The sequence below is a fragment of the Galeopterus variegatus genome, unplaced genomic scaffold, assembly GCF_000696425.1.
Source record: "Galeopterus variegatus unplaced genomic scaffold, G_variegatus-3.0.2 Scaffold1075, whole genome shotgun sequence".
NCBI classification, from domain to species: domain Eukaryota; kingdom Metazoa; phylum Chordata; class Mammalia; order Dermoptera; family Cynocephalidae; genus Galeopterus; species Galeopterus variegatus.
Genome location: NW_007727186.1, coordinates 34,434 through 56,436, shown reverse-complemented (window position 1 = coordinate 56,436; position 22,003 = coordinate 34,434). Strand labels below are relative to the sequence as shown.

At 43.3% G+C, this 22,003-nt stretch overlaps 1 protein-coding gene across 4 annotated transcripts in view; it reads left to right on the top strand.

The window, feature by feature from the left end:
- Positions 1 to 18,577, top strand: part of EP400 (E1A binding protein p400) — a 102,708-nt gene extending 84,131 nt beyond the window's left edge. For all 4 annotated transcript variants that reach the window (XM_008574617.1, XM_008574615.1, XM_008574616.1 and 1 more), the window contains 10 exons: positions 302 to 347; positions 427 to 536; positions 5,864 to 6,071; positions 6,194 to 6,387; positions 8,235 to 8,453; positions 10,234 to 10,429; positions 10,820 to 10,944; positions 11,680 to 11,826; positions 17,224 to 17,301; positions 18,131 to 18,577. In XM_008574617.1, coding sequence (XP_008572839.1) covers positions 302 to 347; positions 427 to 536; positions 5,864 to 6,071; positions 6,194 to 6,387; positions 8,235 to 8,453; positions 10,234 to 10,429; positions 10,820 to 10,944; positions 11,680 to 11,826; positions 17,224 to 17,301; positions 18,131 to 18,403 — 1,596 coding nt within the window. In that variant the 3' untranslated portion in view covers positions 18,404 to 18,577. The remainder of the gene's footprint in view (positions 1 to 301; positions 348 to 426; positions 537 to 5,863; positions 6,072 to 6,193; positions 6,388 to 8,234; positions 8,454 to 10,233; positions 10,430 to 10,819; positions 10,945 to 11,679; positions 11,827 to 17,223; positions 17,302 to 18,130) is intronic.
- Positions 18,578 to 22,003: the final 3,426 nt, after the last annotated feature.

The following is a 22,003-nucleotide window of genomic DNA, read 5'->3' as shown; positions in this document are numbered from 1 at the left end:
GCTGAGCAGCAGTGCATTGGTGAGGAACTGACGTTTGAACCAAGACCTGTGTGGCAAAGGCTTGGTTGTGAACAAAAAGCAGCAAGAGTAGAGGCCCAGAGCTTAGCCGATGTGAGGGCCAGAAAGGCCTGCATAGCCGGAGTTGGGATGAGGGGTAGTGGTGGAGGACGGGACTGGAGCCAGCCAGTGTGGCTGCAGAAACATGGCCAAGAGTGGATCTGATGCTGGTGTGTGAAGCCTTGGAAGGTTGATGCAGGGAGAGCTTGCAGTGAACTTGAATTGAGTTTTCTTTTTTAAATAGGCGGGGACCATTAAAACACCAGTTACTGGGACAAGCATACCAACTGGTAAGGAGAATATGGAAATGTTGAAATAAGAAATTACTTTTTTCTGGTTCTCTTGCCTCACACGCCTCTTCCTCTGCAGGCACCGTGGGTGGAAATGTGATTGTGAACACCATTGCGGGTGTCCCAGCCGCTACTTTCCAGTCCATTAACAAGCGTCTTGCTTCGCCAGTGGCTCCTGCAGCCTTGACTGTGAGTTGTCTCTACACTTGGGGAGCACACTGTGACTTTGTATCGTAGGGAAATTATTATTATTTTTAAAAAATAGTACATCAGTGAAAAAAGTGTTGATCTAGTTTGAATTTCATAAAATAAGTAACTGGTCAATATGGTGGTTTCAGAAACACTGAGATGTTTAGGGGATGGTTTCTATTTTGTACTTCATGGGAACGAGCATATGAGTTGCAAGTGTGTGTGATGAAAATTTTTGCCCACAGTATGATTTTTATTGAGGTGGGTGGGACATGAGGACATATGGTGAATTTCGTTGTGCCTGTGTGGGGCACCAGAGAGGGGGACAGTAACCGTCTGGGGGTGTTGCACTGGAGGAGGGCACGTGACTTGTTGCTGGGGTGTGTGCAAGGGCCAGGTGGGGCACTGGAGAGAGAGTGGTCAGCTTCTGTAGGAATGTCTGGACCTCAGGTGTGGGAGGCAGGTTTGGGCCCTCCTGGGCAGAGAAAACACTGAGGAAAGATTCTGAGCTGTGGGATCCCCGAGCACAGAACCAGAGGACATATTCTAGTGTCCAGCCACCTGCTTTTCTTTGATATTTCACCATAAAAACAAAACAGAACTGACATTAAAGAGTTTAAATTTATATCCTGATTTCCTGTTTAGTCACAGGCCCAAAGGCAACATGTACCCTGAATAGAAGAAACACTGCTTCAAAGTCAGTAGTGCTTTGGCAAGTAGAAAAGTTGGTTTGGAAAAGTGTCACTCCTGTGAAGATGTTGCTATAATATCTAGATGGCGTTGTGTCGGCAAAAGGATAGACACTTAGACAGATGGAATCAGATAGAGATCCAGAAGTATATGCTCCCCCTTTTCTCTCTCTCTCTCTCTCTATATATAAGATGGAATCAGATAGAGATCCAGAAGTATATGCTCCCCCTTTTCTCTCTCTCTCTCTCTCTCTCTCTCTATATATATAGTCAGTTGAATTTGTTAAAAGTCCAAAGGAGTTCGGTGGAGAAAGGATAGTCAACAAATGGTGCTGGAACAATTGGGTAGCCTATGTTAGCATATGCAAAATAATGAACCTTGACGTGTAACTTACACTGTATATAGTCACTCAAGATGGATCTGAGACCTAAGTGTAAAAGCAAAAACTATAAACTTCAAACCAAAATAACATTTCTAGAAGAAGACATAGGAGAAAATCTTGCTACTTTGGTTTAGACAAAGATTTCTTAGGATACCAAAAGTCTGAATTATGAAAGAAAATAAATTAGGCTTCCTCTAAATTAAGAACTTCTGCTCCTTGAAAAATATTAAGAAAATGAAAAAAGCAGAGACTGGGAGAAAATATTTGTAAAACATATCTGATAAAAAAGGACTGGTGTTCAGATTATATAAAGATCCTTCAACTCAGTAATAAGAAAACAACTTAAATACATGGATTTAAATACAAATGTTTGTAGTGGCTTTATTCATAATTGCTAAAAGGGGAAGCAACCCCAGTGTCCTCCATGGTGAATGGACCAATAAATTGTGACCTACTGATACACACAGCCACACGGAGGAATCTTGTATGTATCCTGCTGCTAAGTAAACAGAGTTTCAAAGGCTATATGCGCTGCATGATTTCATTTAAATAGCATAAAAGAGGCAACACTATAGGACAGATAAATGATTGTCAGGTGCTGGAGGTGAGGGAGGAGTTTGACTTCAAAGAAGAACATGAGAACTTTCAGGAGTGGTGGAATGTTCTGTATCAGGATTGTGGTGGTACTTAAATGACTATATGCATTTGTCAAAATTCGTAAAACCGTATACCTAAAACAGGTGGAATTGTGTAGGTAAGATATACTTCAATAAATATGACTTGAAAAAACAGTCTCTAAGCAGTAGAATATGTATATATAAACAGTTTTTCTAGTATGTGACAAGATTATTTCATATATTTTTCTTCTACTTTACAATAAACTACTTTAGGTTCAGTCATTTCAATACATAGCAAGTTATTGATTAGGTTTATCACATTGGGAAAATTCTATATGATGAGTACCATTATTTCTATGAGATTAAGAAGCTAAAATCATTGCATTTAGTGTTTTATTTTGAAAAAGACCTATTTCTCTGTGATACTTTAAAATATAAAGTACTTCATTACATATTTTTTGAGCAGCTCTTAATGTACAAGATACTCTTCCTGGTGCTGTGGGCATAGGAACAGGAATCAAAGACATGGCATACTTTCACAGGCGTCTCGTAATTTTGTAGCTGGAACATGAAAGTGGTAAAGATACCATGTTGTGGACAGTCGGTTATCTCACTTTGGGGAGTCAGGGAAGGCTTTCTGGAGAAGGTAGCATTGGGCTTCACAGGGACAGGAAGCGTATCATCCACAGAAATGACTTCTTAGAAGGGAGGGCAAGAGCATGAGCAGAGGCTCAGAGGTGGGAGGGGAGTGGCACATGTGGAGAACAGCAGGAGGTTCTGTTCGGATGGAGCACAAAGTATACTAACAGAGCATTGGTGGCTCCCTGATCCTTTAAAATGAAAGGTTTTTTTATTGAGTGGCTACTTGGTGCTTTGCACTGTGTAACATTGAGTCTGTATTGTGTTGGGGTTTGGATATTGGAGTAAAAATACGGATTTTATTCATCAGGTGGTGGGGATCCCATGAAGGTTTTTGAGCAGAGGTATGTTCTAGGAAAACTAATGTGATTTTATGTGTGTAGAACTGGTTAGGGTAGAACAGGCTAGGGAGAAAACTATTTCTATAGTCCAGAAAAGGACTTCTATTTCTGGTAGTAAAGTGAGTTGTTATTTTTAACACCACTCTCTTAATGAAAAGAACTAAAGATGAATTGGATAAAAATTTTACAAAAAATTTTTTTTTTTTTTAAAGATGACCGGTAAGGTGATCTCAATCCTTGGCTTGGTGTTGTCAGCACCATGCTCAGCCAGTGAGCCAACCCAGCCATCCCTATATAGGATCTGAACCCGTGGCCTTGGTGTTATCAGCACCACACTCTCCCAAGTGATCCATGGGCCGGCCCTAAAATTTAAAAAATATTCTTAATGGCTTCAAGGAGCTGACAAGGAATAAATAATTATCAGGCTAAAGTGTAAGGGAAAGAAGATACCCAGAGAGATAAGTAGGATGCATTGAAGTTATGTTTGCCTTGAGAATAAATTTCAACTTGTGGGCTGGTTGGTTAGCTCACCTGGTTAGAGCATGGTGCTAATAACCTCAAGGTAAAGGGTTTGGATCCCTATACTGGCCAGCCTCAAAAAAAAAAAAAAAAAAAAATCAACTCGGGACAAGGGGACTCATGTTGAAGTCAGAGACTTGCCAGGGGTGGAGGGTCTAAAAGGAGGCCACTGACAACATCAGCTGGAGGCTTGGATGGCTAAACCCTTAGGGTGGGAGCGAGCTGGCAGTTAGATTATCTGCCGTGACCTCCAGGGGTCAGAAGGAGAGCTGCCCTTTTGTTGAAGAGAGGGTTAGGTGGGGACTGTCCCTGAGAAGTGGTGATCACAAGCTAGCTCTTCTGTCATTTGGCAGCTCAAGTGAAAATTGTCTAAAAAGAGCCCAAAAAACTCCTGAAGTCAAGTGAAGTAGACTTGGATTGAGAGTGCCCTGGATGGTGACCCGAAGCAAATGCAGATGTTCTCTGCAGGATCATGGCTTCATCTTTGACTTTTTAGAATTTCCACAAATAATTTCCAAGTAGAATGAACAGCATAATTGAAAAGTGACCAAGTACACAGGAAAACAAGGCACCAACTAAAGCCATCAAGGAGGATGACAAGGAACCCACCACTGCAGCAACAAGGAGACCTTAGAGGCTCCAGAGGCAGGTTCCTTAGAGGTGGAGCCAGGAGCTGGGGAGTGCTGTTCTTACTGTGATGAAAGTGGATAACTGCCAATCCTGGAGTCCCGTACCTTTTGAAAATATCTCAAAGAACAGGATAAAGTAAAGACATTTTCAGACAAAACCTGAGAGGATTAATTAGCAGTAGATCATCACTAAATGATGTACGTTAAGCAGAAGGAAGGTGTTCCCAAGCTGGAGGGTCTGAGAGACCAAAGGAAGGTAGAGCACAGGAAATAATAACTGTGTGGACTAACATAGATGAAAATGACTTTACGTACAGTAGCAACTCACTGTGGGATTAACAAAGATAAAATTAATATACATTATAATAACATGTAAGTTGGGAAAGGGGTAAAAGTGTTAAAATGTTCTTAAATCTCCTTATTGTTCAGGAAGAGCGTGAAATTATTAACTTTAGACTTTGATAAGGATTCATGATATAATTTTTAGATGAGCCACCAAAGGAGTAAAAATAGAGTATATAACTTTTAAACTTTGGTAAGGAAAAATTGGATAAAAAAAATAATAAAAGGAGGCAAGAAAGGAGATTTAAAAGAAATATACAGGGAGGGGGGAAGAGGAACGGGTAAAGGGTCACGAAAATCAACTAAAATGTATATTGAGAAGTTAAAATAAAAAAGAAAAGAAAAGAAACATACAACAACTGGATTGAATAGAAAGCATAGAATAACATGCTAGATTTAAATCTAAATATGTAAGTAACGAAATGTGAAAGGATCAAAAACAAACTGAATAGTCCGTGAAACTATAATGAATGTCAGAACCAAGAGAGCTGCGGAAGCAAATGACACATTCAGGGGAGATTTCAGAGGTGTAGTTAGGGTTTGTCTTCTAGTTTATTGGGGACTAGGGAAGGGCACTAGAAGTGCAACCAGGGTTTGAGCTTGGCCACTCTGGCCGATGCTCCTCCCCCACTGGCCAGAGAGTGAGCTTGGGAAGCAAAGGGATGCTCTGAATTTTAGGCAAGATGAAGTTACGATGCCACATGACTCTAAGCAGGTGGAAGGAGATTTGGGCTGTCGCTTCTGTGCAGACTGGGGACAGTGGTGAAGAGTTAGTCTGTGGACTGTATATTTTGGGGAAGAGGAGGTGCCTGCAGGAGAGTCAGGAATTTCATACTACTCCTTGGGACCAGAGGCCTTTGAGTGGAGAGAGGCACAGGAGGTGTTTTCAGCATGCGGATGGGAATGTGGTCACCTGAAACTGTTGTGTCTTTCTATCTCAATCTGATCTGCTATAAGAAAACATTGCTCATAGCCCAAGGCACGTGCTTTTGAATTTACACATGAAACCCATACTCTGTCAGTGCTTTGTGAAAAGACTGAAAGCTAAGATGTATTTCACAGCCTGGGGTTCTGGAGTTTGGTGCACTTTTCTTTCCTGCTCTCAGTGTGGAAAACCCTGGAGTGTAGGGCAAAGTGATTTGATAAGGTCCCTGTTTGCCTTTTCTAGACGTCTGGAGGCTCTACTCCTGCCCAGGTGGTTCACACCCAGCCACGAGCAGCCGGCTCCCCAGCCACTGCGACCACTGACCTGGTGTCCATGCCAACGACTCAGGGTGTTCGAGCGGTCACTTCTGTGACAGCCTCCGCCGTGGTCACCACCAACCTGACCCCAGTGCAGACCCCGGCACGGTCTTTGGTGACCCAGGTGTCACAAGGTAAAGGCAGGCTTGGTGCTAGAGCACGTTAGAGCTTGAGCTTCTGCCTGTCGTCTGAGAAGTGAGCATCTGGAGGCAGGTGTGTGTCAGTGTCCAGACCTAAGGAGCAAACCTTTTCCCAGCCACAGGGGTTCAGCTTCCTGGAAAAACCATCACACCTGCCCATTTCCAGCTTCTCAGGCAGCAGCAGCAGCAGCAACAGCAGCAACAGCAGCAGCAGCAGCAGCAGCAGCAAACCTCTCAGGTACAAGTTCCACAGATCCAGGGCCAGGCCCAGTCCCCTGCGCAGATCAAAGCTGTGGGAAAGTTGACACCGGTAAGCATTTCCCAGAAAGTCACAAACGTGTGTGTCTTACAGGTAGCTGGCACAGGTCTGCAAGCTGGTGCCATGTTGCATGAAGCAATTCCAAGTGTATTTTGCAAAAATTTAACATTGTCTTTTTTGTAGGAAGCGAGTTTATTATATTTCAGTGAAACGTAGCACACAACACTTTGATCATGCTTTTGAGAAGTGTCTCACAGCTTGTCCATAGCACTTTGGAGACTTTATTTCCCCATCTGCAAGCGCATCTTCTTGCTTAGCTTTCTCATGCATTGTACGCCCTGGTCCAGTCTCCAGAGAGGGCTGGAAGGCCCACTTGGTACCATCCTCGACCAGAGAAGGTGCTGGTGAGAAAGTATTGCTCAGCAGTTTTGGGAGACCAGGTGGTGGAAACTTGGTTTCTTTAGGAATAGTTCATTTACAGTATTGTTTCTCAAAGATTGGTCATTTGTGGTGTTCCTAATTTTTGCCAATCTGTATACCACCTTTGCTGTTATTTGTGTGTGTGTGTGTGTGTATTCATTTTAAAAGGAAATCTTATATCTCTGCCATCGATAGGAAATCAGTAATACTTGTCATAGCAAGTAACCAGAAAAACACACTGAGTAAAAACAAAATAGTGCTTTGAGGTTCTAGTTGGTTGTTGGGCCTGCCACAGTACCTGAACTTGGGTCTGTTGCCCCTCAGCTACACAGGGAGGAGAGGACTTGTTACAGGGTGTTAGCAACATGCATGTTGTGAGCGGAGGCTCATCCCAGAGGTGGGGCAGCCATGCTTGCGTTGCCTCCACGGTCGGTGTTGCTCAGCACCCCATCTGTGCCTCCTGAGTGGTCTTGCGGCTGCCAGTGGTATGTGGCTATTAAATGAGATTTAAATTAATTGAAATGCAATAAGACAAAACGTTGGGTTCCTCAGTCATAGCAGCCATATTTCAAGGGCTCAGTGGCCACACGTGGCTGCCAACTTGGACAGCCCGGGTGGAGCCTGTTTCTGCCACTGTAGCAAGTTCCCCTGGACAGCGCTAAACCAGAGAGCTACTGTGCCCAGGAACTCCCCGGTCCAGCAGAGATCCATGGATGGAGCTAGGTTTGACTACCTCACGCCCACACAGGTGCCCACTTACCATCCCAGATTCAACCAGTGAGACGTCAGTGCCTTCACATGCCGTTTCTCACCCATTTCAGCTGCCAGGAGCCCCACTTACCCACTCATTTGTGTGGTTCCTTTATTCCTCACTTTATCCTCTCCTAAATGAGTTTCAAAGTCATTTTCATTTCCAGCCTGTCAAAAGAGATCTGATAGTCATGAACAGCTCAATATAGATTTTCCTTAAAAAAAAAAAAAAAAAGTAAAAAAACCATTTATTTCTTAAAATATTTTCGGGACTACTATGTTGATATCTTGATGTTTTTACTTCTTTTAAAGACATGGGACTTACTAAGTTATTGTTTTTTACTCATAGTTATCTAACTTATTTTCTATTAATATTAAATAAGTATGATGGTACTATAGGTTTAAATTCACTTCTTTCTGAGAGGTAAGAACCTAGAAATTTTGCTGTGAACTTACTAATCTGTCAGAATCACTGTTTCTAGTTTTCATTGATGAAATAGTTTTTTTTTTAAATTCGGAGCCATGATCAGATGAAATGCTAATTTTTAATAAGTGAATACTTAAAAAGTGTTGGTAAAACCCTGGAGGATGGTTTACCCTCTGCATATTAGCAGCTGTTTACTTTGGTATTTGATGGATAGTAGAGGAGTAACTTAAAATCAAGATATCTAATTTAAAGAATGGAAGACAGCTAATGTTGAAGAGAAGATACTTTATTTGGGTTTTAGGAACACCTCATCAAAATGCAGAAGCAGAAACTGCAGCTGCCCCCTCAGCCTCCACCGCCGCAGGCCCAGCCAGGGCCCCCACAGCAGACCGCACAAGTGCAGGTGCAGCCCCCGCAGCCCCCGCAGCAGCAGAGTCCCCAGCTCACCACGGTCACAGCCCCACGGCCCGGAGCCCTGCTCACGGGCACCACCGTGGCCAACCTCCAGGTGGCCCGGCTCGTAAGTTCCAGTTTATACATTTATTTGCCAAAAAGTGCCTTTTTACATTTTACTTGAACTGTTATTGCTTGCCCAGGAGCATTTTAGGTATTATGACAGACTCACATGTGGAGCATGAGATGTGATCATTCCTTCCAGACCCAAGTCCTCCTTGGAGAGGACGAGGTACCTCACAGGTAGCAGTACTTCCCAGAACTGATGATGTGTCACCAAGCTTCTCAGGGACTGAATGGTTGGGGCGATAGAGTGAGAAACAAGGAGGACAGTCACGGCATGTAGGGGCATCCCAGTGCCTCAGAGGTAGAGGGTAGGGCTGAGGCCGGTGTGGCTGCTGTCAAGAGAGGTGGCCAAGCCCCAAGCCAGTCACAGGTGGACACTCCGTAGGCAGCAAGAGAATTTGGAGGTTTTTGAAGGAGGGAATAACAGCAAGATCTGTGTGGTGTCTGGGAAGGTCAGTGTCAACGAGTCTCAGTGTCCTGTGGACCTGGCACTGTCACAGTAGTGTTGGTGTTTTCCTATTAACTCTATATTACAAGAAAATGAGGCACAGGCTAAGTAGCTGCCCAAACCCTGCAACTAGTCAACTACTACTCGAGCTGAGGGGCCCAGGTGCTCAGGTTCAGCTGTATGGGGGCTAGGCCTCCACTTTAGGCCCAGCCTAAAGGCACAGCCCCCGACAAGAGAGGGGGTAGAATTGTGAGAAGCAGCTTGGTTTCACCTGTGTGCACAAAAAATGCAAATTCAAATGAGGAGAGTGGTAGCACCCAGTAATGGCCAGGAATGAGGGACCTTCTGAACTGTGGTCAGTGACCTTTTTTGGAGAGGATTTTGGTGATTAATCTATAATAATGTGCACACTATTTAACTCATCAATCCTGCTTGTCATATCCTAAAGAAATAATAGAACAATTACAAAGTGCTGAATGTACAAGCTTGTTTCAGTAATGTTAGGGGAAATTAAATGTCCATTAACTAAGGAGTTCACTCAAATTATAGAGCATTCCAAACAATGGAATATTAAGCAACTTTGAAAAGTGATTGTTGTAAAGGGTAGAGAAACAAGTTACAAAATATCTATAATTCATCCCATTTTTTACTTTCACAGCAAGCCACATAGATAAGGACAGTGCTACAAGGCTAAATACCAGTTTTAACATTTATTTATAGGTAGCTCTGGGAGTATGGGTGATTTTTACTTTCTTCTTTATATTAGGTAATCCCAGTTTCTGTACATAGAAAAATAGACTTATTTCCATTTTCCTTTTTAAAAATGTAATTTATGAAAAAGAGTGCTTGGTAGCAGTGTGGCAGGTGAGTAGGAGAAGGTGGCAGGCACTGCTGGACTGTCAGATGGGAGGTTATGGCAGTGATCTTGGAGTGTGGGGCAGTGGTTGATACTTCAGTGGGAGCCAAAGGAACAGGAGATGAGAGCTTCTGTAGGAAGTGTGGTGCGAGGGTTATTGGTAAAATACAGGAGATGGAGGTGCAGAGGTGAATGTCATATGACATCATTCATGTCTGAGCTGTGGTTGTGTGACTGATTAGCCCGTGGATTGTACTCAGACTACACCTGCGTATCTGCCCGTAACAAGGTTAGCAGGGTGCCCGGCCTCATGATCCGGTATTCCTATATCATGTAGCCATGAAGTCTTCCTTCAGGGTCACTGCCATCTTCCAACTACTTATGTTTTCTCATGGCTTGACCTCTTGTGGAGAAATGTTTGAAAAGACACTCAATATCTTGAATTTCTCTGGACTCTCCATTATTTCTACTGTTTAGACCCGGGTTCCCACTTCTCAGCTGCAGGCGCAAGGGCAGATGCAAACCCAGACACCCCAGCCGGCTCAGGTGGCCTTGGCGAAGCCTCCAGTGGTTTCCGTCCCGGCGGCAGTGGTCTCTTCGCCGGGGGTCACAACCCTGCCCATGAACGTCGCAGGGATCAGTGTGGCCATTGGGCAGCCACAGAAAACAGCAGGTGCCTTCCCCACCCCTGCCCCCTGCCGCTGCTCCTTGCCGTGCTTGAGCACTGTGGGATGGGCACCAGCTCTGCCACATCCTTCAATTAACACCCCTTAGCCATGTCGTTGTATGTTTTAGTTTAAATGCCTCTTGGAGATTTCCGAGGACAAGTTTTGGCTCTCAATTCAACTGTTAATATTCTCAAATTTCCATATTTTTATTTAAATGTGATTTATGAACCCCAAAACATTTTAAATGTATTTAAGGGCTACCTTTATCTGTCTCGATATAGTTCCATAGTTTATAATTTTCTGTGCAGAAATGAGTCAGTCTGAACAGAACTTCATGTGAGCATAAAACTCTATTCACGACCTGGAATTGATGACGGATTGCATTGTGTTTGCAGGACAGACTGTCGTGGCCCAGCCTGTGCATGTGCAGCAGCTGCTGAAGCTCAAGCAGCAAGCTGTCCAGCAGCAGAAAGCCATCCAGCCCCAGGTTGCCCAGGGCCAGGCAGCCGTCCAGCAGAAGGTACTGGCTCCCTGTTTGGATTTTCCACTTGGCGTGTTTCTGAGCTGAGTTGGGCCTACACAGACAGGATCCTGGCTTCATGCACTTGGGTTTCAGAGGGCAGCTTCAGGGATAGAGCTGCTAGTGTGGTTGTAGACATTTGGGTTTTCTTTTCTTCCTTTATAAAATTAGTGCTGCAGGTGATGTGACCATAGTCTGAGAACAAGGCCTGGAGGGAGGCCAGGGGTGCCTGAGGATGGGTGGGTACCAGTAGGGGCCTGCATGGAGCTGTGATGGATGCAGGGCATGGGATTGCATTGCTGGGATGGAGAAGGGCTCAGGGAGGCAAGTGGAGCTCACAGTGTGTGGCCTGCCTGGACTCCTGGTCGAGTCTGTATCCAGGCGCGGAGTACGTGGTAGGCAGTGGGAGAACATGCACGAGGGGCCTGATGAGGCACAGGATGCTGCTTAGAGAGACATCTGAGAGCCTGGAGCCCCTTCCCAGCTCAGTCAGGTCCCTGAGATGAGCTGGCCTGGATAGGGCTGGAGGAGGTCACTGTAGGAATAGACAGAGGGGCAGGGTGGCTGAGAGCCAGGTGTGGCCTTGCTGTGGTGATTGTCTAGGAGGGAGGCATGTTGTAAAGGTGTGGGGTCCTCCAGTGAAGGCCCCTGAGGGACTGAGGTGGTCACTGGAGGTTTTGAGTAGGGGACATAGTCCTTACCTGGCTCTGATCCTCCCTAGTCTCTTTTCTTCAGATAACTGCACAGCAGATTGCTGCTCAAGGCCCACAGCAGAAGGTCACTTATGCTGCCCAGCCAGCCCTGAAGACCCAGTTCCTTACCACACCCATCTCCCAGGCCCAGAAACTGGCTGGGACCCAGCAGGTGCAGACCCAGATCCAGGTGAGCCCCGCATGGTTGGAGCAAGGGTGCCAGTGTTGTGCTGTGAGATGCAGTGCATGCTCAGGAGGGGTGTGGTGTGCAGAATGATGACAGCCGAGGAGGAGCTGTGCACCCCATCTCTGCTGTAGGGGCTGTGTGGTTCCCTACACTGCTTTGTGGCTTTGCCTTCGCTGTGTCGCCCAGTGGCCAGCATCCGGCTGAGCTGTGTGCGGTTGAATAACACATGAGTGAAGTCTCAGCTTTGTGCTGTGATTGGCCTTTCACTGTGCATGTTTCTGAGCCCCTCCTGGACTTCACACACACAACTCCACTGTGTGAGTGTGCATGGTTGGCCCGCTGAGCAGGGCCATGCCTCTCCTGAGCATGTGTGGGAGTGCGTGGAGTGGATGTGCTAGCTGCAGCCTGTGCATCCCCAGCCATACCCCACCTGCAGTGCAGGCGCTTGAGAGCTGGTTGAGTGCAAGGGAGGTGGTATCTCTTTCTGGTGTTTATGTTTCTCTGGAAACGAATGCGATTCCATCTTTTCACCTGTTTATTGACTATAAGTCTCCTCTTTTGTGAAGTGCCTGTTCAAGTTTGTTAACAATTTTGCTTTTATGTTCTGGATGTTAGTCTTGAGTTCTGTGTGTTGCAGCAGTTTTCTCCCAGTTTATGGTTGTCTTCTCAGTTACTTTATGGTGTCTTTTGATGAATGGAAGTTCTCAATTTTCAGGTACTGGAATGTATCGGTCTTTTCATTTCAGGATAGAGCTTTTCATTTCTTGCTTAAGAAATTCCTCCCAAAGGCCATGGAGTTATTTCCTGTATCTTCTTGTAAAAGCGCTATAATTTTGTTTTCTCATTTGGGTCTTTAATTCTCCTGGCATTGAATTTTGTATATGATGTAAAAATAGGAGTTCAGTTTAACTTTTTCCCCTGAATACACTTATTTTCAGCACTGTTTATTACAGTTGCATTCTTTCCTTCCTCAATCCACAGTGCTACTTCCATCCCAAACCCTGCATGGTTCTGTTTGGGGGCTTTGTCCCATTCCACTGTCTCAGTTATTCTGACTTGACAGTAAGACTCGCTGTGAGGAAGGTGCGTCCTTCTGCCAAGTCTTTCCTCAGGGAGATCTTAGCTCTTCTTGGCTTTTTTCACTTCCGTGTTAACTTTAGAGTCAGCTTACTAAGTTATACAGTCAAAACTGTTGGAGTTTTTATTAGAATTGCATTGATTCTTTTCTTTTTCTGAATGACCAGTACAGGGATCAGTTGAACTGGGAATCCCTGACCTTGGTGTTATCAGCACTGAATTGCATTGATTCTGTAGATCAGTTTGGGGGAGAGTTGACATCTTTACCATTTTGCCTTCAAATTCATCAACATAATATATCTTTTGTTACTTAAGTCTTCTTTAATGCCTTTTAATTAAGTTTTCTAACTTTTTCCATAAAGGTTTTACAGATTGTGTTAGATTTGTTCTCAAGTAATCAGTATTTTCTGATGTTTTTGTAACTAGTATGTTTTTACATTTCCATTTTCTGTCTGTGGCCATTGTCCATTTTTGTAAATTGATTTCTGAATCTAGCAATCTTGCTAGATTCTTGCTATTTGAATAGTTTATCTGTAGGGTTTTTTGCATTTTCAACTTTAGCAATCAGTGGGTAACGTGTCTCAACCGGGTCACTCTCACATCTTTTTCTTGCATTTTCTTTGTGTGCAGTCATGTTACCTGTGAAGAGTGACAGTCCGTGTCTTTCACTTGCTCCCATCCCTTTTCTTGTTCTTGCCATGCTGTGCTGGCCAGTCCCGTGGTATAGTGCAGTGGGTGGAAGCAGTCCAGCAGAATGCTTAGTTATGTCACTGGGAAGGGTGATGTTTGCTGTTTGGGTTTTTGTATCACCCTGGGTTAGGGTAAGATAATTCTGTACTTTTCTAGTTTGCTAGAAGTTTTCATCCTTTTTGTTATGGTGTTTTTATCTTTTTTTTTTTTTTTTTTGGCAATCAGCTGGTAGAGGAATCCGAATGCTTGACCTTACAACACCACATTCTAACCAACTGAGCTAACCAGCCATCCCTGTTTTTGGTCTTTTTAAAAACCATCTGACAATGCTCCCTCCCTGGTCTGTCTCCTCCTGCCTCAAGGCTTTCATTACTTACTCTCTGTGCTGATGACGCCTAGACTCTCCTCTGCAGCAATTGTTGTCCCTATTCCATGTTCTTAATCGTATCTGCCTTTGCCTTTTGACAATTCCTCACAGATGTCTGATCCTGCAGTACCTCCTTCCTCACATGATTTTCTCTACATATGCTAATGCAGTGGATTGTATTAATCATTCTGGGTAACTTAACTGGTTCTGTGGTATTTATCCTACTGTGCATTGGTGAATTCACTTTGCTGGTATTTTCAGTATGTTTGCCTCATGGTTTCTGGGCTATACTGTCTCTCATTATCCTACATTAGACTTTCTCATCAGGGTCTTTGTTTCCTTCCTTCTGCTTTTGGGTTTACTTTGCTATTCTTGTTTTGAACTTGTTGAGATGGAGTACCACTTGGGCTTATTTCACACATTTTATCATTTGGTTTTCTTTTAGTCTTAAATAGTTGTGAATTTTCATTTTGATTTCTTCTTTGCTGCCTGGGTTCTTCTTAGAAGTGTTAAATTTCCAGATGACATTTTCTAGTTATCTTTTATTGTTAACTTTTTAAAAATCTTTGTTGTATTGCTGTCAGAGAATGAGGTCTGAATGATTTCAGTCTTTGAAATTGGTTAAAACTTGCTGTATGGTGCAAGATACGGTCAGTTTCTTAAACTATTCTGTGTCCATATGGGTGGTTTTTTGTTTTTTTTTTGGTCCTAGTTTTGCTCCTCTACTAGTTTGAAAATTATGTATTCTCTTTTTCTTCTTTAAGTGGTTATCCTAAAATTTCCACATGCACACTTACCTTTTTGAAACATAAGGTGAGCTGTTATCTGTCCTGTTTTTCAACAACAGTCTCATCACATCATATCTCCATTTATCTTTCACAACTGAAATACTGCTATTTTCATGCATCTTAATTTTATCCTTTTTCATCTTGGACTTTTTATGTGATATTATTTTTCTTCCATTTGATGTATATCCTTTGGAATTTCCTTTAGTGTTTGAAAATGCCTGTATTTTACTTTTGTTCCTGAAAGATAGTTTTGCTTTGTACAGAATTCTAGATTGACGTTTATTTTCTTAGTACATTAACAGTACTATTCCCTGGCTTCGGGTGTCTTTTGTCATTGATGAGAAGCAGATGTCCATTTGGCAAGTCACTGCTCTGGTGGTAATCTACCTTTCTCACCTCTCTGGAGACTTTGGTGTTTTGAGTTTCACGACAACACTCTAGCATGAATTTATTGAGCTTCTTGAATCTGGGGTTTAGGAGATGACCAGCTCTTTGTGCAGATGTTATATCTGCCTGGTTTTCTCCTCCCTCCCATCCTCTCAGCATCTTCTGCATTTTCCGTCTTTTGTCTCGCTGTGCTGCATTCTGACGAAAGTCCTCCACTGTCTCTCACTTCACTCACTTTCCCTCAGTTAGTTTTGATTTGCTCTTTAAGCTTGTCCATTGCATTTTTATTTTGATTATTTTATATTTTTTATTTTCAGAAGGTCCCAAATGTGCTTGGTTTTTGTTTTCAGGCTTCGCAGAGTGAACATAGTTATTTTGTCAGTGTCTGAGAGTGCCTCTGTCTGAAGACATGCTGCATCTGATTTTATTGTGGCCTTAGGTACTCTGTTCCTTTGTCTTACAGTAATTTTTTTCTTGTGAGCCAGTTTTCCTTGAAGTTGTAGTTGTGGGAATGCTTTGTGACCTGGGGTGAGGATGCTCTGTTGCTGCTGCTGGGCTCCTGTGAACTGTGGGTACGTGCTGCACAGCTTGTGACTGCAGGGTTTTGTATCTCTCAGGTGGTGTCCACATGGTCTCTAAACATGTGTCTCCTTCCCCACACCCTGGTATCAAAGCTTAAGGCAGGTGATTTCCTTACAAGACCCCTTTGGAGGGAAGGGAGTATATTCTTTGAAGCTTTTAGGTATATTAATGTGGCAATGTCTCCCTTTAGGAGGCAGCTGTGGGGGCATTGGTGGCTCTCCTGCTAGCTGCTTACTGAGGGCGGGGTCTGGCCCTTGTGTCTGGTCCTCTGTGCTCTGTGAGACCCTGAAGACTGCAGCGAGAGGTCTCCTGCATCTGCTCATTGCTGAGGTTTTGGAACTGGCAGTTCCTTACTTTTTGCAAGTTTGTTGGTGCACTTAAGATGTGTGGCATTTTAAGACATTTCAGTATTTTCAGTGGCTGGCCTACTGTGGCTCTGAAACAGCCCTGCGTAGCTGGCTGTGTCTTTGTTTCCTGTCAGTTCTGTGGTGGCATGAGCAGGGGCAGTTCTGATATTAGTGAAATCCTACTTACAGTTTTTTATTTTAAGTTATAATAAACTAGTGTCTTCTTAGAAATTTTAATTTTAATAATGAGGATTGACATTTATTTGGAGCTTTGTCATTGACAAGTACATCATATAATTTCACAGTTTCCCCAGAATTATTTTGGGTAAGAAGTATTTTCATCCTTTATCTGTAAGTAAGAGAGCCACACAAGGGGTGGGAGTCCATGAAGGGCTTCTGCTTTTCTGAGCTGGCATCCCAGATAGCTCTGATGGGACACAAATGGCCCCAACCCTCCTAATACGTCAGACTGCAGAAGATGCCCACAATGACCATCTACAGAAAGAGACACTGGGCAGAAAGTTTTGTTTTAGAAATAGTAAGATCTTAACATGATTTTAAGAAAAATGGAGAAAGGTGATAAAATAACCACTCTCTAGACTAAGGCTGATCCTTGGTGTTCTGACCCCAGACCTCTGTACTCCCGCTTCAGCTTGCTATCTGAACACAAGTGTGGCTGCTCCAGAACATCGTCCAGACTGTCACGCAGCAGGAAGTGCTGAGATATTTAATTTCATTCTCAGTCTAATTCTTGCATGTAAACTTGGAGCAGTTTTTATTAAAAGAACAAATTTAGCCAGCTGGTTATCTCAGTTGGTCAGAGTGCAGTGTTGATATCACCAAGGTCCAGGATTCAATCTCTGTTACTGGCCAGCCACCTAAGAAGAAGAAAGAACAAATTTATCTGAAATACAAGACCAAAAATAAGCTTAAATTACTGGAGATTACAAATCAGGCAGGCAGACGTTACTCACTGTCAAGGTGAAATAGTTTGTTCTCTGAGTATTTCAGGTGAGCACACTTTGACCTGGTGACCCAAAAGAACAATTCTCATTGTGTTGTTTTTGTTTTTGCATAAAGAGCCAAGAAAGAAAGAGAAAATTCTCTTTTTGTATGCACATTCTTTTGAATTGTCCATTTGGCTTTTTTTGTTTTGTCAAAGGTTGCAAAACTCCCTCAAGTTGTTCAGCAGCAAACACCTGTGGCCAGTATCCAGCAGGTCGCCTCTGCTTCTCAACAGGTAGGACACAGAGACACATGGTGGTTCTGAAGGGCTCACGTCTTGTTGATAAACTTCACATTCCTTGTGTTGAGAGAATTTGTGGTTTTCATCCTGAGGAAGTAGAATTTTAGTGATTATAGAATCACTTTTGATTTTTTTGCAGTACATGCAAAAACATTAACTTGGGGGGAAAAACTTAATACCCTTAATAGTAGGGAAAAACTGAAGAAACATGTTTAAACTTAGTGTCAGCTGTACTGAAAGAACCTTACCTTGTGCTCATTTCTAGGATCATTCATTCAATAATCTTAGGTGTGTCCTAGAAGGTAAAGGCACTTTACGTACTTTTTAGAGAAGTGTAGACCTAAAGGAAACAGATTTGCTCTCAGTGATCCTGGGCCCAGGAGCAGAAGTGCTGGGAGACAGTGATGACTTTACCTTCCTGACAAAGAGCCTTCGGGATCATTTACTGTTTTTATTTGTTGCTACAAGATGTGGCTATATGGCACAATGCTTTAAATTTAAAGCAATGTTTAAAATGCTTTTATTTTGTTCAGAGTCACCCTGGCATATAGATTTCAAGAAGCCAAATGGTATTAAAAGCTTTACAACAGCAACAAAATCAGAGGCATCTGGTCTTAGTCTGAAAGCAAAGACATTTTAATTTTCTGTTTTGTTCAGTAGGAACAGAGGTCGTATTTAGGTAAGTCTGCCAGTTCTCACGTCATAAAAGCATACTTACCAGTGAAGCTTCTTGAACTCCCTCCCCATCCCAAAGAACATCTGCCGTCTTGTTCTTGGGCTGAGTTTTCTGGGTGACTTGTGTTTTCTGACTCTCTTGGCTCAGGCTTCTCCACAGACTGTGACGCTCACGCAGGCTACAGCGGCAGGGCCGCAGGTGCAGATGATTCCCGCAGTGACTGCTACAGCCCAGGTGGTCCAGCAGAAACTCATACAGCAGCAGGTGGTGACTGCGGCGCCGGCCCCACTTCAGACCCCAGGCACTTCACACCCACCGCAGGCACCAGCCAGCTCTGACAGCCCCAGCCAGCAGCCCAAGCTACAGATGAGGGTCCCTGCTGTCAGGCTAAAGACACCCACCAAGCCTCCATGCCAGTAGTCAGGAAAGCAGAGGCTGTCTCATGGCGAAGGCACAGACTACCTTCCTCACAGAAAACACTTCATTTAATTTTGAACCTTGGGACAATGTCATGTAAGATATTCAGCACTCGGAAAAGCTGTTAATTGAAACAATGTAGTGTAATCATTTTATTAAAATGCATTCTACACTGCAGGAAAAGTGATTCTTACTGAATGCCCCCTTTTCTGTATTATGTGACTAATTGAAAAGTATCAGTGACAGTCTTTTCTAAATCATTTTTAACTTTTGGTTTTTCCTCCAGAGCGATACTGCTGGATTTTGAAAGCCATTTAGAATTTCTCTGTTAGTGTATAGTATTTTGTACATCCAAAAGCCATTTGGAATGTGCAGTGAGTCATAAAATAGAATTTCTAAAGCTCAAATATGTCTTCGGTGGTGTCTGCCATAGTTTAGTTCTTTATACCTAACTGAAAAAACGTATCATCATCATTATAGAGGAGGAAGCCTTTGTAAAGTAAGTTGTCTGAGACTGGTTTTTCATTCCAAAGAAAGCCAATAGGTTTTTTCCTTCCCTCTTAAAATACGATTTGTTTAAACTTTTAAGGGAGTTACTTAGTACTGGTACCTGTTTAAATACACATGATAACTCGAGATTGTGTTTAAGGAAAATGATTTGTGATTCAATTTACATTCCAAAGAGTAGCTAGTGTGGTCTCCCCACTGAGCCTGACCCCCCCAGTGAGATTTGCTTTCATTTAAAGGAAACTTTTGGGACAGATACCAATCTCAGTGCATTCATGATGGGTTCCCAGCTTTCCCATAAAGCTCATATTTGGACTTGGTGTGGTGGACAGCTCCAGGGAACCTTGGTCATGCTCTTGTCCTGCACTGGTATGAAGCCCAGAATGCCGGGCAGGTGCTGTCAAGGTGCAGATTTACGGATGTGTGTGTGTCAAGGCGGGCAGCTCCACAAGGACCAGGTGGATGTCATAGACATGCCCTTGCCACCATCCGTGACTAGCCCAGGCTTTACTGGAAGCTGAGAAACCTCTGTGTATCAGGTGGTATGTTTATGACTCTGGGTGTGTTAACCACAGCAATGGGCCTTGCAGCTCCTTATCGCAGACTTGGAGCATCAGCTTTTCTGTCTGACAGATAAGCTCACTGTGGTTTTACCTGTCAAGGGGAGAACCACCTGCACTGTTTGTGAAAGGTGCACAGTTGAGGGGAAAAGACGAAGCCCAGGATTTGCTGTTGTTTTTATCTTTTATTATGGCAAGATAATACATGCAATTTTAGTGGGCTTGACTGGCTGCTGATGTCTCCTGACCTTGAAGTTGTCACCAAATCAAAAAGACACACATCCAGTAACACCCTCTAGGCTGCAGACCTATTTTTGTCTGTTTAATGTTATTTGGTCCAGGAAATTAGGTTATATTAGGTTTTCGTATACTAAGTATCAGTTATGGCATCCTTAAAGATTTTTAATTTTGTATTATATCTAATCCATTTCCTCCTCATTGTGTCACTTAAAGTGACATTAAAGAAGCGGTTCTGTCCTACAGTGTGTTTCCCATCCATCTGCAGGTTCACGTAAACAGCAACATAGCAATATTTAGTGAAGCCAACCTGGGACTCATTTCTGAGCTCTTGAGGAGAAACTTGGATAAAGTAAAAATCAAGTGTTGAAAAAACAGAAGGGATTTAACATTTTAGTTAATTGAACATATCAAAACAGAGTACTATAATCTATTTTCTTATAACCAAACCCATTCATTCTGGTTTGTCCTGTGCTGTAGCGAAAGAGCACAGCTCTCAGGAAGGTTCTTGTGCATACTTTGTATCGGGTTTCCAGTGAAAGTTTCTCCTCCTTTTTATCCTCAAATGTGCAGGTCTGAATATATAGGAATTTTCTTTGGTCACCTTATTTTAATTTGTACACCCTGTTCATTTTCTTTTGTCCTTCCCAAAATACAAGTAGTCTCTTTTTAGGTAATGGTGAAATTTTGAGTGTACTTATTTTAGAATATCCTAGCCATAACTGCCTAAATAAAAGTTATCTATTAATCCAGAACACTAGAAGAGACTTTAAAAACATCTCTCACAAGCTTTTTTTTTTTTCCTTTTTGTCTTTTTTCGTGACCGGCAACGGATCGCAACCCTCGGTGTCGTGCCCATACCGGACCGGGACCGGCCACCGGATCGCAACCCTCGGTGTTGTGCCCGCACCTCACTCAGCCAGTGAGCGGGAACCGGTCTGTATGTGGGATCCGAACCCTCGGTGGGAGCGCCGCTGCACTCCCAAGCGGCGCACTGTAGCAGTGCACCACCGGGCCAGCCTACTTTAACCATTTTTAAGAGTACAATTCAGTGACATTAAATACTTTGACAGTGTTGTGTGATCAGCACCACCATTCGTATCCAGAACTTTTTCATCATCCTAAACAGAAACTCTGCACCCTCTTAACAATAACTCCCCCTCCCCCTCCCCTAGCCCTGGGAAACCACCATTCTATTTTCTGTTTCTGTGAATCTGACTGCTCTAGGTACCTCATATAAGTGGAATCATACAGTATTTGTTCTGAGTTTGGCTTATTTTAATTAGCATAATGTTTTCAAGTTTTGTCCATATTGTAGCACATAATATTCCATTGTGTATATATACCCTGTCTTGTTTATCTATTCTTCCACCAATGGACATTTGAGTTGTTTCCATCATTTGACTCTTAAGAATAATTCTGCTATGAACATTAGTGTACGAGTATCTGTTTATGTCCCTGATGTCAATTCCTTTGGTACATACCTAGGAGTGGAGTTGCTGAATCATATGATAATTCTGTATTTAGCTCTTTAAGGAGCTGCAACACTGCTTTCCACGGTGACTGTACCATCTACATACCCACCAGTGGTGCATGAAGGATCCAATTTCCCACATCCTCACCAACACTGGTCATTCTGCATTGTTGTTGTTGTTGTTGTTTTGATAATAACCATCATAATGGGTGTGAAGAGGTGACTCATTGTGGTTGTGTGTGTGTGTGTGTGTGTGTGTGACAGAAAGAGAGCAGCTGGCTCTCTTGGGGCTGGAAAAGACCTCTATCCTTAGATCCCAAGCCCCATCCTCTCGGGAAGGCCAGGAAATCAGTTCCCAGAGAGAGGACAGAACTCTTGATCTCAGCTGAGCTGCCGTGAGCAAGTTCACAAGAGTTCACAGAAGCATGTTGGGCTGAGAAGCTGGCATCTTTCCATGCCTTTCAAACCTACTTCCTAAGACCCTTCAGAACCTTAGAGGGAGGGAGAGAGGGGAGCAGGAGACAGGAGAGCCAGGGTGCACACCAGGGCTCAGTATGGCCAAGAAGAAGTACATACAAGTGCCCATGTATCTTTGTTAAGGCCATGGATTAGGCTCTGTCACTGAGTTGCCAAAGCAAATTATTTTTGTAGGATCCAGCCCAGACTTAAAGATAGAATTACACACCAACAAGGGAGAAACTCAAAATCTGAGTAAGGTTACCAAAAAGGTTAGAACCTTGGAGATTAGAATCTGGAGTGAAGTAGAGGCAAAATAACAGGAAACAAGGTCAAAAAACTGGAAGACCTGATTTGGGCTTCTAAATT